Below are 16,635 nucleotides of genomic sequence, written 5' to 3'. Positions count from 1 at the left end.
ACGATCATGTGGAGCTTGTGGAAGCGCAATAATTTAAAATTGTGGCAACAACAAAATGAAACATGTCTACAGGTTGTTGAACGGGCCCGACACCTCTTAGATGATTGGAGAACCGCCCAAGAAGTCATATCACACAAAGCTACGGACATCCTTGCTCAGCCGAATAGTGTTATTCATGGTCCTGTCATCAAGTGGACGAAGCCGGTATATGGTAGGTACAAATGTAATATTGATGCCTCCTTTTCTGACTCTCTGAATATGGTAGGTATTGGCATATGCATCCGTAATGATCAGGGTGATTTTGTCATGGCTAAGACATATTGTTTTTCTCCTCTTTGTGATGTTAATGTTGGCGAGGCTGTTGGACTTCACACGGCACTACAATGGATGGCTGATCTTCATTATGACAATGTTGATTTTGTTTTGGATTGCAAGTCTGTTGTTGAACATTTTAATTCAAACCTAGGTGATAGCAGTGAACTAGGTTGTATTATTCAGGCTTGTAGACAGTTGTTCGATTGTAATTTTCAGAACTCTCATGTCGAGTTCAATAGGAGGCAAGCCAATGGGGTCGCTCATGAATTAGCTAGGGTAGCCCCATCTCATGCTAGCTTCCACGTTTATGATGATGTACCGTCATGTATTCGAGACTTGATAGCTAATGAAAAGCAATGAATTTTTTCCTTAAAAAATAATAATAATTACAAACATATTTAATATAAAATATTCACTATCTTAATTCCCGTTATTTTTTCAAAAGAGTCCTATAATTAGGGATGAAGGTAGTAGAATAAAAACAATATTTTATGCATTATTTCAAGATGCATGAATATTTGTTTACGGAATTCAAGAAAATACGTAAACATGAATGATTCATAGGCAATATCAAAAAGAAATATTTCCATCTATACGTATCAAAATAAACTATACTATCCATATGAAAATGTAAAAAAAAAAACAAAACTATACCATTAAAAGGAAGGGATTTTCTACCAAAACAAAACAACTAAATAAGGTAAGAGATTGATATACTTCCTGAAAGAAGGATTGATTCATATCATAGTGCATCATATCAAAAAAATATCCCAAATTATTTTATGTGAAGTTTTTATTTTATTTTTTATCATATAACAAAAAAAAAGGGTGGATTCAATGTACCGAAAAGAATGCATCTAAATTATAAATGGAAATTAATTTTAAGAGTGAAAAAAAAGAAACAAAAAACTAGAAGGCCAGATCAAAGATTAACAAACTCAACAAACCCGATTCCCATGCAAGAATCACGTGTAAATTGTTCACCAAAAATAGAAACAAAATAAAAAATTAAAAACACACATCACAACAACGCATAAAGCTTTTACATAGTTAATGTTGCCAATAATAAACATCTAATTACGATTGATTCACCCTTAATTATTTTATTGTCTTCCCCAAATTCACAATTCCTTAATATCAACAAGGAGATCAAGGAGTTTCTCTCATTTTCTTCTTGGGATCAATTCAAAAATCATGGGTTTCCGATCCCTCTTCCATCGAAAGAAGAAACTCCAAAATACAACATCGTCTTCCCCAACAGAGGTAACCACAAACACAACCTTTCTCTCTCGAACCACGTCCCTCCAATCACGTGTCCAATTCACCGAGGATTTGGAACACGTGTTTCGGAAATTTGATGTTAACGGTGATGGCAAAATCTCTTCTTCCGAATTAGGGTCCATCATGGGAAGCCTAGGGCAACCCGCAACGGAAGAAGAACTTGATAATATGATCCGTGAGGTTGATGCTGACGGTGATGGTCACATCAACCTCGAGGAGTTTATTGAGTTGAACACCAAAGACATTGATCCCAATGAGATTTTGGAGAATCTCAAAGATGCATTTTCCGTTTTTGACATTGACAAAAATGGTTCTATTTCGGCCGAGGAGTTGCACAATGTTATGGTGAGTCTTGGAGATCAATGCTCCCTTGCCGAGTGTCAAAAGATGATAGGCGGGGTTGATAGCGATGGTGATGGAATGATCGATTTTGAAGAGTTTAAGAAGATGATGATGGGCTCCAACTTTGGATCGATGGAAGGAACTAATCAAGTTGACAGCGAAACATGAAGATTTGATGTTTGGTTTTAAATTATGGTTGCGGTCTGGTGGTTGTTGCGGTTTGATTTGGTCACACGTTTATTGTGGTTGTAATTTTATCGCAAACATTTTAAGACCTACTTAATTAGGAAAGTGCTTTGCATCCTTGGTTGTGTTTTCTTGTTGTTATAAATGGGTTTTCATCCTTGCATTTACTTTTGAATCGTTTAGTTTCTTCTTTTTCTTTCCTTTTGAAGGAATTGTTGGTTGAAAACATCATCATATGTGAGTACATTTTAAGCTTTCTTTGATGAATATCTTAATTTGTGTGATGTGATGGTTTAATGCATCGTTCATTTTATTCACTTGTGATTTGTATTATATGACGTTTTGATTGAATTTTCTAGACGTGTATTGAAATATCATGCTCTTCGTATATACTTTAGTTTTGTAAGAATGGATTTGGAATATACATGCTTGATGATTGATGAACATTCAAAACTCACTATTACATTTTCTGTAAGAATTGATTTAGACATATGATTCGATTTTGAGTTCTTTTGGAGATAAGTATTTGAACAAATTAGTTTCTCTATCTATCTCTCACGCACACGCGCGCAAACACTGTCTAATCTCCTCCCACCAGCTCGTAGTATTTCCATCTGCGACAATATTGTCGCGTAAGCATAGAGGTGGATCCACATACATATTAGGGTGTGCACTTACACCCCCTCGAATTTTGAAAATTTTACTTATCCTGTCACGATTTTTATTCCGACGCTCACATTTGCGCCGATTCTCACACTTGCACCCTCTCAAATCTCAATCGGGAACACTCTACACTTATTCATGTACACATATTCATGCCCCAATAGATAGTAAAAGTAGTAATTTATATTTTTCAACACCAACATAAAGATTTAAAAAGTAAATTGTCCACACATTATTTTCTTTACTTAAATGGTGAAAGATTTATGTCAAGTACTGTACTAAAATTTGTTGTCAAACTAAAACGCAACCATTACAATGATACTTATGTCATAAATTGAATTGTAGGTGGGGGGTTGGTTTTTGTTGTGAATTCGGGACTCAAATTTTACACCAATACAAACTATATGATGTGTGGAGCAAGTATCAATGACAATTAATAATCAAATGTAAATAACCACAAGCAATAACAACAATATAGACCTAGTCTATAAACCAAGTGCATAGCAAAACCACAATCCAAAGCAAGGAATAAACAAGATAAAGAGAGAGTAAAGAAAAGATAACAACATCAAGAAATGTTCACTCAGTTCGGTCCAACTTGACCTACTCTGGAGGAGAGATTGATCTCTCCAATCCACTATCAATGAGTTCTTAGAAAGAGATACAAATGGGTTACAAGAAATTAGCTTCAACAAGCTCACAAAGAACAACCCTAATTTCTACCAATTTTCCCAATCTCACCAATGAACAAGACACTCATGATTTTCACTCTCCCAAGGTGTTTACAATTGTTTCCCAACTCTAGAATCTAACCCCCAAAAGAGAACCAACCCTTAGCCTTTGATTTCACTAAGGATCTTCTCTTTTGGTTTCACAAGACTCACCCAAGTTGCTCACAAATGACTCTCCACTCATGTGTTTTCCAACCCCATGAATCTTCTCCAAAAGGCACCAGACCTTTTCCCAAGAGCCCCCTCTTTTGGTTCTCCAAGATTCACATCTTGAAACTTTGAACCTCACCCAAAGACCCTCAACCCTTAGTATCTAAAACCCTAAAAGTTCCATCCTTTGGTTTCCATGAGATTCACTAAGCTTACCCAACAAATGGGTCATGGAGTACTTATATAGTGTTTAGATCCGACAAAATCGTGACACGTTTGGTGCGTACGATCCAATGTACGACCAACCTTATCCTGAAAACTTGCCCAACAAGCCGAAAATCGTGTCACGTTTCTCCAAAATCGTGTCACGATTAGACACCCTGCAAAACAGCTCTCGACATTGCAAAATCGTGACACGCTTCACAAATCGTGTCACGATTCCAAATTTTCCAAAACACCAAATTGAGAGTCATCCTCAACAGTTTTTAAAGAAAAGGGAATAGAACTTCAAATCACATCTTTGTTTGCTACTACTTGGTAAACTTAGATCCTAGTTACAACAATGGCCTATCCCATGATCACGATAAATTAATCAAATAGACTAAGATTAATTGATTGGCTAGTTCCGTTTATCTAACACAAAACCCTGATTCCTTAGGTCAACTAATGATATAAAAAACATGAATGAACACTAATTCCTTAGGTGACTATCCATATTTTCTACTTGTATTATATCAATTTTAACTTCCAAAACGCACTCAATCATATTCAGAACCCTTGCAATATGATGAAATTTCTATTATAAAGGGATATGAAATGTCGCGAGGATCCGTCTTGAGCTTTGTGCTGTCTATTTTACGCTTCAGATGTTTGATAGCGGACAGAAGTGTTCAACGAACAAACGCCCAACAGATAGGATGCATATATGAGGCATGTAAGGTAGCGTATTTCAGCAATTCCAACTCGTGTAAAATGCCCTATGAAATGGTCTCAGGCGCGAGGTGTGTCAAGAAATGAAGTTCTTCAAATGCAACTCATGTAATTCCGCGAGGCGGCTAAGGCAAAGACTTATAGTTTACTTTCTGCAAATTTTCCTTTGGATCAAACACAATATTTTGACAATTTGATTAACCACATCTATTTGGTGATATATATGATAGCACATATCTGTTACTTGTATTGTGATAGTTTTTCAAAGTAATAGGCTTAACAACTCGATGTGATTCAATTCAGTCTAGTTTTGTTTGATTTTTTTGTAATTTTGTTTTTGTCTAAAACCAAGCAAAACCAAACCGTTACACTTTAATTAAAAGAACAATTAATGATATTTTGACACCATATAAACTATAAAGTACAACCAATTTAAGTGTTGATTTGAAGGAGATGGAGAACGCATCAACACTACTTTTGATATAAAGGTTTTGCGAAGTTGTTGAACATTATATGAATAAGATGGAAGATGAGTTTAGAAGAAGGGGACAACCATTGTTATCAGGAAATACGAGGAAATTGTGGGATTATCCTTGAACATGTTGTTTCATTCATAGTGTTTGGTGCTTGTCATTGCTATCATACTTCCAAGCCAGTGGTAATTTATTTTTCTATATATTAAAATACATTTTCAAAAGCAAAATATCAAAGGGGGAAATACATTAACTTGTGGTAAATTCATATTTAATCCATCATTTTTCGGAAAATTCTAATTTTTTGTAGTATATATTGTTTTATGTCTTTAACATGCCTGCAAAAAAACGTGAAAAAATTCAACCTCTATGTCACTTTTCCGGACTATATGTTTGCAGGAAAAGTGATCAAATATTGTTGATGTTATACATCTTTAATAATCAATTCCCTTATTAACACAAAAAAGACAATAATCCTATTGTTACAAGTACTAAAATAGTCGATCTAGTTTCTTTTTATATTCTTTGTTTTGATTTTGAGATTTTCTGAACAAGCGCCATTCTTCTCAGATAAATTTCTTATTACTCCGAATAACCTTAGGCGTTGGCGTCGGCGTCAATGTCTTATGCGAAATTGTAAAATCCAAAGGACAAACAATTTCCAACAACTCCTGCCAATAATGTTCTTCTGTGTTTCCATCTACACCGTATTACAAAAAAAAAAAAGTGAGTAGAAAAACAAGGGAGCACATTGAAAACATTAATATTTTATAGCATTTATATCTCTACATCTATTTGCTCTATTACCTGTACCAAGTGGTTGCATATACCAAAAATGTTGTAAAAAATAAAAAATTAGGATTGCATCAAAAACAAACTCAAAAATGACATTGATAAAAAAAAAATAAAAAAATTCCTCATGTTATTTTCAAAGACTTCAAATGCTAATTTGCTTCAACCTCTAAATGTTAATAATAATAAATAATTTATCTTCGAAATTCATATAAAATGATTTTTTTTTTAATAATTGCCTCTTTAGTTTAGAATTGTCAAAAGTTAGTATACTTATAACACATCATATACCATTCAGGAATTCAACAAAAATATAGCAAGTACACACACTACATAAGAAATCTATGATTACAATAAATAGAATAATAGATGAAAATATATTATAAAACTATCAAATAAATAAATATATAAAACATTATCAATCATTGACTAAATCATGCCATTACGACACTCCTGGAAATAAAATCAATCAACACAAAACAAAATATAATAGATTCAAAATATTATTTATTAATTTCATAATTATTAAAATTTAAGATAAAATCATATATATTTTTTTCATACGTACCATTTTTCTCATTTTTAATCAAAGAAATCACACTCGTCAAAGATTTGTTTAATACATCACAAAAGCGGATGATATAACAAATCTTAATCGGTATGTTATAGGAGTGCAAAACCACGTTAATGATTTCCACTCGATCCATCGTGAAATGATATTCCATGAATCAAGTTTTTCCGCCTCGTTATAGATCTAATAGAGAAGAAACAACACAAGATTAGACAATAAAAAATAAGCAAAAATAATAATAGATAAATAATATCCTTAGATAAAATTATATATGACTAAAATGAAATCACAAATGATGTCACTCCCTTACATATTAAAACTAATTAAATCATATGAGTAATATGTGTAAACATATATATGAATGAGACAAAGAGAGAACGAATACAAACGCCGCTGCTCATATTGCACAAGTGAACCTAAGAGCAAATTTATAAGGAGTTCAGACGAGGAGATTTTCATATTAGGTTAAATTTTGGAGTAATTCATTGTCAGGTCCGGCCCAACCCATATTGAGCCCAAAGAAAATTATAAAAGTGACACCTTTTTAAAGTTAATGTTAAATTTTAGTAAAATTATTATATATACTAGCGAAAAGACAAGACTCACGTGCCTCGTCTTTCCGCTCTTTTTATTGCAGTAACGTTTAAAAATTATGAACGGTGTTTTTTTTATGAAATTTTGATTTTGATTAAAACTAAATATATAAATGTTTGTTGCTCAAGTTATAACAAACCAAACTAACCATGATTATCATCAATTTCAATGACACCAACAATATGACAAAAAAATAATCTAAATTCTTTTTTTAATGACACCAACAACAATCTTTATTATAGAAAAAGTTGTTTAAGAGTATAATTGGGATAATGAAAAAGTAAGTATAAATATACTCATCTAGTTTGTTACACTTTTTAAATGATAAAAGAAAAAAATCAAATATATATATATATATATATATATATATATATATATATATATATATATATATATATATATATATATATATATATATAAAATCGTGTTTGTTACATTTTTTAAATATTTAAATTTATTTTTGTCTATTTGTTATTTGTATTGATAATTGAGAGTATTTTTGGAAGAAGAAAAGGCCAGTCCAAAAAAATTGAAAGGTGTTATTTTCTTTATATATATATATTTTAAGAACCAAATTGTTAATTAAATTTTTTTAAAAGACAAATGGGTGTTGGATCTAAGACAGATGACACACCAAAGTTTGGATCCTGACTTAAGGGGTTATTCATATTTATTGTTGGACATGTATTTTTTTTTTGTCAGGTAATCTAGTGGCTGAAGCTCACACATATTTAATGTGGAGAAGTGAGGTGTCCAGGGTTCGAACTCCGGCCTCTACATATATTATGCATTTGTCCCTACCAACTAAGCTAAGCTCACGGGGACGTTGGACATGTATCTATTATAATGAAATTCATTAATTTTTTATCGAGGGTTGATCTTAATTCATTTAATATTTTATTTTAACCAATAATAGAGTTAATTCATTAAATTTTTGTCGAGGCTTGATCTTAATTTTCTTTTAGCAAAAAAGAAAGTAGATTAATAAAAAATAAAGGTACAAAAATTGCGGGACATAAAACCCGATCCAATAAACACTCAAAAGTGTAGGTCAACCCTAGCTCGTAATACAAATATGTAAATCAACACAAGTGAATTCTTCCATAGTATATTCTAACGGACAAGCATCAATCACAAGCACAACATAACAAACCAGGATACGAACGCAAAACCAGGCTGTAAAAAATATGATGTATGAACATTTGCGAGCACCAACCTGAGGTCTAAAGAATAGGTAATGAACCTACCGTAAAGATGGAAAACGATACACGCATCTTCAACTCCCTTCAACTAACATCATCAAGCAGCAACAACTATTTCGAGCCAAATAGTCTATTGTAAAGCAGATTAAATGACAAGGATATCACAAAAGTCTAAAATCAATCATGGGGACTGATACATATGTTAAGATGGCACCAACATAGTGGAGGCAAACCTTAAACTTTGAATCATACTCCCTCCGTCCTTAATTATAAGCAAATTTGACTTTTTTGGTTCATTCAATTAATGATGTATGTGGTCCATGCCCAAAAAGTCAAATTTACTTATAATTTGGGACAAAGGGAGTACATATCTAGAAACAATAAGAGAAATAAATACCAAGAATGTCAATTGTTGAGGATAATCACAAAATCTTTCTTAAATTGATGTTTTAACGACAACAAACTTATTTGAACATAAGATCAGATGATCATTAGTTGTTGTAAGCTTTTGAAAGTTTTTACAAATATATTTTCATTAAAAAGAGATATGTTACGCATAGGAAAGGAGATATGTACACTTTTTTTATGAGTAAATAGTCAATTACCCCCCTGAAATTGTAACTTTCGTCAAAAACCCCCCTGAATTTTGCAAAATGTCAAAAACCCCCCTGAAATTGTCAAGCGTCTGTCAATTACCCCCCTCCGTTAATTTCCTCCGTTAACTGCCACGTGGCACTGACACATGGTCAAAAAAGTCATGCCACGTCATAGGGGGGTAATTGACTATATTTTTTTTTTTTTGGAAAAAATCTGATTTTTTTTTTTTTTTAAATCTGATTTTTTTTTTTCATAATTAACATTTATGCCACCCACTGTACATGCAAATACCCCCTGAAATTAAACATTTATGTGCAAATACCACCCTCAAATTTAAAATTTATGTAGCAAATATCCCCTCAAATTTATAACTTATATGCAAACATCCTCTTCAAATGTAAAACTTATATGCAAATTACACCTTGAATCATAAAACTTTAATGGTTAAGTAAAACTTATTCTTAATCTATAATTTACTATATCTCTAATAACAATAAAAAAGAAAAAAAATCACATCTTTAAAATAAAACAAAGGGGGAGAGGTTATTGGTGCATGAATGGATGGTTGTGTGTAGGCTCACGTAGAATTGTTTTTTGGCCAAGAGCTTGGGAATATTTCTAGCTATGCTTCTTCAGGGGTTCCCACGGAACACACCACTAGTTCTCTATCTGTTAAGGTCTAATGGTGTTGCTCGAAATGATGACAAATTATTGCCATTACACTTTTGTTGCTGGAGAAAATTTAACTTCCCGCTGTAATTACACTTTGCCATAACTACCAAATTTACCTTCATATATTATATATATGTCTTGGTCAAATCCTTGTTAATTTTTTTTTCCTGTAGGATCTGCAATTATTTGCTCTCAAAACACAACATTTTGATGCATATGCATCTCTGTTTCCATGTTATTTTAAAGATGTGATTTTTTTTTCTTTTTTATTGTTATTAGAGATATAGTAAATTATAGATTAAGAATAAGTTTTACTTAACCATTAAAGTTTTATGATTCAAGGTGTAATTTGCATATAAGTTTTACATTTGGAAAGGATGTTTGCATATAAATTATAAATTTGAGGGGATATTTGCTACATAAATTTTAAATTTGAGGGTGGTATTTGCTCATAAATGTTTAATTTCAGGGGGGTATTTGCATGTTCAGTGGGTGGCACAAATGTTAATTATGAAAAGAAAAAAAAAATCACATTTAAAAAAAAAATCAGATTTTTTTCAAAAAAAAAAAATCAGATTTTTTTCAAAAATAAATAAATATAGTCAATTACCCCCTATGACGTGGCATGACTTTTTTGACCATGTGTCAGTGCCACGTGGCAGTTAACGGCCACATCAGCATGTTGGATGAAGGAAATTAACGGAGGGGGGTAATTGACAGACGCTTGACAATTTCAGGGGGGTTTTTGACATTTTGCAAAATTCAGGGGGATTTTTGACGAAAGTTACAATTTCAGAGGGGTAATTGACTATTTACTCCTTTTTTTATTCTTTCCTTTTCACTATTACGAGGGTCATACTGTTTGTGTTGTTATTGTTCACAGGAAAAATGTGAAGCAAATGCCCCAACCTCCCTAATCCCTACAAAAAGAGAAGAAGAACAAACAAATCCTTTTTGTGAACTGCATTTGATGATGTTAGTGCAAAAAGATTATCTGTTTCCTGGCATAGAAAGAGATTTCCACAATATGGTAAGAGTAACGATGATGTACTAAGCTGAAAGTTTTTGATCCTTTTGTTAGTTCAATGGTAAAGTTGGCCTATTTCACCATTTACCAATAGCTTTATATCACATTGATATGTAAAGTTTATTATAAAAGCCTAAAATGACAGTGCATATTTGGCATTAAGATGGATTTGTCTGTCTGAATCAAAATGACTTTGTAACTTTTACAAAATCATGGTGGCTCATCGTGATTATGACAAAGTTACTGAGATGCACATAATATATTAAATATGAATTTCAATAAGTAAAATATATTTTTATATAGATAAGTATACTTCCATCAAGCTACAAAACCTACAACTATATTTTATGTGAGTGCTACAGCTCACTTCGTTTTTCTCCAACTTATGACCACACAAGAATTGTAAATTAAGTCAAACAATCAACAACAGCTAGCTAAATAACAAGGCTATGAATCAGAAAAGATAACCACAACTTCAACTTACAATACCAGAAACAAATCAGATTCTTTCCACCACTACACTTTTTTGGGGCATCACCATTCGTAATTTTGTCCATCATATTGGTCCACCACATGAGTAAGTGACCGTACAAGATTCTCCAAAGACGACTGAGTAAGTATGCAGAGGTCTTATGAGAAAAGGAGGCAACCTGACTAAAATCTCACACACACATCGGCTGTCCAATGCTCTAGCCCACCGGCAACAGTTATCTTCTTGCGTGGTATCGTGATGTCGATGTCTATGGCCGTGCCTGTGGTGGTGGTTGTGATGACTCTGGTGTCCCCCACCGTCATTGGAGGATGAAGGAGAGAGTGGAGGTAGGATCGGAGAAGATGGTGATCCTGGAGTGTAAGGTAACATTCCACAAGCATAGCTTACTAGTGCTAGTTGGGGTGCACAAAGTGGACGAAGGGCTGGTGGTGGCAGGTGAATAACTGGTGGTATGATCTCGCTCTCCATTTTCGGCGCAAATGCAAGAAATGTAAGAACCAGAGTTAGTGATTTAAAAACATTGACTCTCTTCATATTGTGTCTCTTTCTAGTTTCTTCCTCTTATGCCAATATATTTGAACATGAAAGTAAAAATGATCACACTAGCTCCTTAGAAGTAGAATTGCTTAAATACTTACAAATTCATTAACTTGTTTCCAGTAGGTTGTTGATCAGGTGAATTGCTAATATATAAAATGTAACTACCATGAGAATGAGGTCAGGCATTGCTTGCTTGCATTTCTCATCCATTTTGTGTGATGACTTTGTAGGTAAGAACAAACTATACTAAATTGGGGTTCAAGCCACCAACATTGTTCCTGAACAATATTTTGAACAACATTTTTAACAATGTTGAGAAGTGTGGAAATGTGTGTATCAGATTAGTGCAAATTAATGAAACCTATATTTTACATGAGTGGAAAACAACTTAAGGACTTTTCCAGCAAAAGTCCCATATATTAGACGACATAGGGTGAGAGACACAAATATCTAATGAAAACAAATAAACTTTAGATCCTTCAAAAAATAGGTCTTTGTTTTTGCTGCTCACGTCTTATCTGTGAGATGTCAGCTCAATGGTAAAAATTTGACTTAATAACCTCAAGAACAAAGTCTAAATCCCCTCATAGACGATCGTAAAACTGACCATTGGTGCTACTTTAATTAATAATAATTCCCCAGTCCCTAGTTTGGTTTTTAAAAAAAAAAAATCGTGCTTTACCCACCCACTCAACAGTAACCACATAAACAGAGTTTTGATGATATTTTACATGGCTTTCACAATGTCTATAGTACTTCAACATTCCAATAACTTCAACAAAGATTGAGGCATGGACACACAAAAAATATTTCAAATTTTATTCCGTTGTAAATCAAAATTGATAATACTCTATCAAAAAAAAAAAAATTGATAATACATACCGTCACATTATATCGAAAATAAAAAATTGTAAATGTTTTAGAATCTACAAATGGAAGTAAGAACTAAGAAGCCATGGGTACACCAGCTTTCTAAAATTAACATTCATGCTGCCATGGCAAATTTAAGGTATTTACACCTTTTCTCAGCCTGTTCCCAATGTTTTTAGAAGTAAATACTTCATTACTGCTCTAGGATGATTTGGATGCAGAACTCCGTCATCATCCGACAATGCAGCTCATTTCATCCATAGTTTGCAGGTAAGTGTGCGTTTCTTTCACTTTGAATTATAAGAGGAAATCCAACATCACATGTCTTCAACAGAAATTCAGTGTTTTTCATATTTGAACTTCAATGCAGGACTGGTCTGATACCAAAAGGATTATTTGAATTTTGGAGCACCATTAAATTCCAAAATTCCAAAACACAATGAGTTAGACAAACACAAATTTTAAGTCCACTCACAACCTCCTTGTTAGCCTAACTTCTGTAATTTTTCACGCATTTATTTCATATGTTGGTAAAGTGCATAGTTAGACAGTTCAGTTCATCGCCAAGGGCAAGTTTATGATAGAAGTGCATTCCTACAAGATGGAGTTAGTTGAAATTAAATTAGCATTCAGCTTCCAACAATTTTAAGTAATAGTCTTAAAATGGAAATTATAATATTTCAAGGAATGTAATGCATGCAATATTTAGACTCCGGTAATTTCAAAAGTAGGTTGACCATTAATACCCCTGCTAGTAAAAGGGAGTATCATTTAAGTTTTAAACAGCAATATTCCTCTACCTAGAGTACACATATGAAATTTTTCTCAACAACATAAATATGGACAAAAAAACTTTGATATCTAGAAATAATAAAAACAAGCCAATAACATAATACTTAAGCATTTTATTTAGTAACAGGGTACTAAGAAGCAACCATTCAATTTTCCCTAAAATAACTCATGCATCCGAAGATTAACAATCATAAAAAGTAAGGAGAAATGTACTCACCAGCAATGATCAAGCTTTTTTGTCTAGAGAAATTTCCAACTTGAAAGCTCTTGATATATATACACACGCCGATTGTACATTATTATTCAGTAACTTGTGGCCACAAGTTCCATATCTTGCTTAATTTTCTCTTGTTTCAATTTCAACTGCTCCGCTCTTAGCCGCCAACCCTCGTTCAGCAACTCAGCAAATCTATCTTTTATCTGAAGCAGTGGATCAATGTGAATCAACTTATCCCCTTCATATGCTTCTCTCAGCATTGCAGTTTCAATCCCACCTTTCAACGAGAGATAGAATATACCAGAATGCCTTGTAAAAGCGCTTGAAAAAGCATTCGAAAACCTATACTCATCACAAAACTTTCCAAGAATCGGCACAGGAATCCTCTTATACAAAGAAAGAGAAAGCAATTCATGAAACACCCCAACAGACCTCTTCTCCATTTCTCTTGAGGATTGCTCAAAATGAGAAACGTCCTCATAAGGAGATACATAATCAAGCTCCATCCAATCCCTAATCCACTCCCGCATCTCCTTCTTCAACACAAATCCTGGAGGAAGCTTTACATTGAAACTAGGCCTAACCCTAATCCCAGTAGCACTACTTTCTTCTTCAGCCCTTTTCTCAACAACAGATTTCGCAAACTCAGGATTCCAATTAACCAACTCAAGAAAAGATTTTCCCTCGCCGGGTAAACCAGTTAACCTAAAATATTCCGGATACCTAGGAACCAAATCAACCAAAAAATCATTAGGGAAACCAAATTCCCTCTTCACATGAAGCAATTTATCAGCACTAACAACCTTATCCTTTGACATCATCAACAATTTACACAACTTGGAAACAATTAACGGTTCATTCTCCTTATAAATTCGTTTCTCTTCCTCCAGAAACTGAAGAAGATGATCGCTGACACGAAGAAATTTAACGGGCTTGGTTTTGGGCTTGATGCGATCATAGTAGACATCGAATAAAAAAGGGTTTTGATTCAAAAAGGTGTCGATTTTAACCTTGAGTCGCATCCTTTGACGGCGTTTTTCGAGGTAGCGTAAAGGAATAACTTGACCTGGTTCGTTGAGAACTTCTTTGACGACGCGGAAACATTGTTTGAAGCGTTTATCTTGCTCTATGGCTTGGTCTAGTGATGGATCCTTGCGCCATACAACTTTGAGACTGGATATAGATCTTGTGTGATTGTAAAGGTTGAAATTGTTGTTGAGGTAGTAGCAGAAAAAAGTGTTGATTTTGGTCTTGGAGAACATGTCTTTAGCTGGAACAAAAGAAATGGATAAAAACCTTAAACAACATTTTTTTCTAAGAAAAGAACAAATAAGCTTTAGGGTCTAATTGGTAAGACTTATTTTTGAGCTTATAGCTTATGTCTTATAAGCTCATTTAACTAAAACGACCTGTTTGGTACACTTTCTCACGAGCTTATAGCTTATAGTTTTTTTTATAAGCTAATTCAAGTAGCTTATAGCTTGTAGCTTATCATTATTTAATCTTATTGAAAAGAACTAAATATTACTTAAAAATATCATTTTTATGTCATTTCGTATTAATAAACTAGTTCAACTGCAAATTTTACCAAACACTGCAAATTCAATTGGCTAGTTTATCAGTTATAATTATCAATTATCCGCTCCTATAAGCTAGCTTATCAACTATTGGCTATTTTTTTCTACCAAACAGAGCATTATTGTTTGTAGCAAAACAACACAACACATAAAACCATAAATCAAAAGAACTTGGAATAAAAATTTTAGCAGCTGAAACAAAGAGACATAGAACAAGAGAAAATTGAAAGGATTAAGGATGAATCAAAACCCTGTCAAGGGAAAAAGGTGATCGAACCAACCTGGTCTGGGGCTTATTTTGTTCACAATATCTGCAGCGACAATGACAGTAGAACGGAAGCGTTTTTGGAAGATGAATGTGGTTCAGATGAGTAGTAGAGATCAATGATGGAGTATTACCAGGGCGGCGGCAGAAGAAGCAGAGGTTTGCAGGCGGAGGAGATGGCTGCCTGAAACGATTTATTTAATGTTGAATGCTAAATTTTAATCCAGACATTGATTTTTTTTTTTTGTCAGAGTTTGTTTACCTATTGCATGCATTGTCTCAACGAACACGAATTGAACTAAACTCACCAGGCGACATTGATTAATGGTGTATTTGTTTCAACTTAAAAAAAAAAATTGAAGATTTTTCTAGAGAATTTTAAAAAAAATCTGAAGTTATTTTTGTTCGTTTACTATCATAAAAATCTATTTTTTTAAAGGTTAAGATTGTTTTACCCTCTGTAATATATGTCATTTTCGAATTTGCTCCGCTAAAATTTTAGTTTTGATTTTCGTTCTTGTAAAATAATTTTTTGCAGAGAATACCTTCTAATAGACTATTCAAAAATCAAAATTTCTTGAAAAAATTCTGAAAATGGCCTATTAAGGATTATTCTGGAAAAATAAAATTTTACAAGGGCGAAAACCAAAACAAATTTTTTACAAGGGGTAAATCCGAAATGACCTATATTATAGGGGATAAAACACTATTAACCCCTTTTTAAATGAATTTTAATTTGTATATGTGTTATCTCCTTATTTTTGAAAAACATGGAATTTGAAAAAAGCTAATCCTAATAGCTTTTCATATTAGGGTCAAGATAGATTTTTTTTTATAAAACGATTTTTCTAAAAATCCTAAACAAACACTTAAAAATAAAAATAAAAAGTGATTTTTTTAAAAAAAATAAATAGTTTTTTTTAGAAAAATTAAAACAAATGGGCTTAAGTTAGAAGTAACTTCTATCATTTGATCTAAACGTTCTTGGATTGTTCCATGATGTTTTGCTTTCTAATTTTTGAAAAATATATCATTGGAATTATTCATGTTAAGTACATAATGATTTATTGTGAACCAAACGATTTATTAATTAGGTAAATTAATACGTTGGAGAAACATGAAATAAAGCAAGGGTATGTTTGTTACGTATTAAAATAAAAGTGATTTTGATATAAAATAATTTAGAAATAAAAAGTAAATTATTTGTTTGAAAAAAATGATTTTTATCGCAATAGAAAATCTCTACATTATTTTATGTTAGACTGGTGCTAGTCACACAAAAAAAAAAAACAAGTTACACCCAAATTTATTTAAAATTTTACAATAATACCAAAATTGTCCTCTTCATGTAAATT

The 16,635-nt window shown here is 32.8% G+C and overlaps 2 protein-coding genes across 2 annotated transcripts; one reads left to right on the top strand and one right to left on the bottom strand.

The window, feature by feature from the left end:
* Positions 1-1,424: 1,424 nt before the first annotated feature.
* Positions 1,425-2,239, top strand: LOC25482520 (probable calcium-binding protein CML25). The gene has a single exon (XM_013611096.2). It carries the CDS (start codon positions 1,510-1,512, stop codon positions 2,104-2,106), a length of 597 nt encoding a protein of 198 aa, XP_013466550.1. The 5' UTR covers positions 1,425-1,509; the 3' UTR covers positions 2,107-2,239.
* Positions 2,240-10,781: 8,542 nt separating this feature from the next.
* Positions 10,782-15,578, bottom strand: LOC25482543 (protein WHAT'S THIS FACTOR 1 homolog, chloroplastic). Its single transcript, XM_013611122.3, has 3 exons — positions 15,297-15,578; positions 13,439-14,708; positions 10,782-13,023 (listed from the first exon to the last, which is right to left on the bottom strand). Exon 2 carries the CDS (start codon positions 14,698-14,700, stop codon positions 13,525-13,527), a length of 1,176 nt encoding a protein of 391 aa, XP_013466576.1. The 5' UTR covers positions 14,701-14,708; positions 15,297-15,578; the 3' UTR covers positions 10,782-13,023; positions 13,439-13,524.
* Positions 15,579-16,635: the final 1,057 nt, after the last annotated feature.

This window comes from Medicago truncatula, chromosome 1, assembly GCF_003473485.1.
Source record: "Medicago truncatula cultivar Jemalong A17 chromosome 1, MtrunA17r5.0-ANR, whole genome shotgun sequence".
Classification (NCBI taxonomy): Eukaryota; Viridiplantae; Streptophyta; class Magnoliopsida; order Fabales; family Fabaceae; genus Medicago; species Medicago truncatula.
The sequence above is the reverse complement of the archived record's forward strand: the minus strand, read 5'-3'. Positions and strand labels throughout refer to the sequence as shown.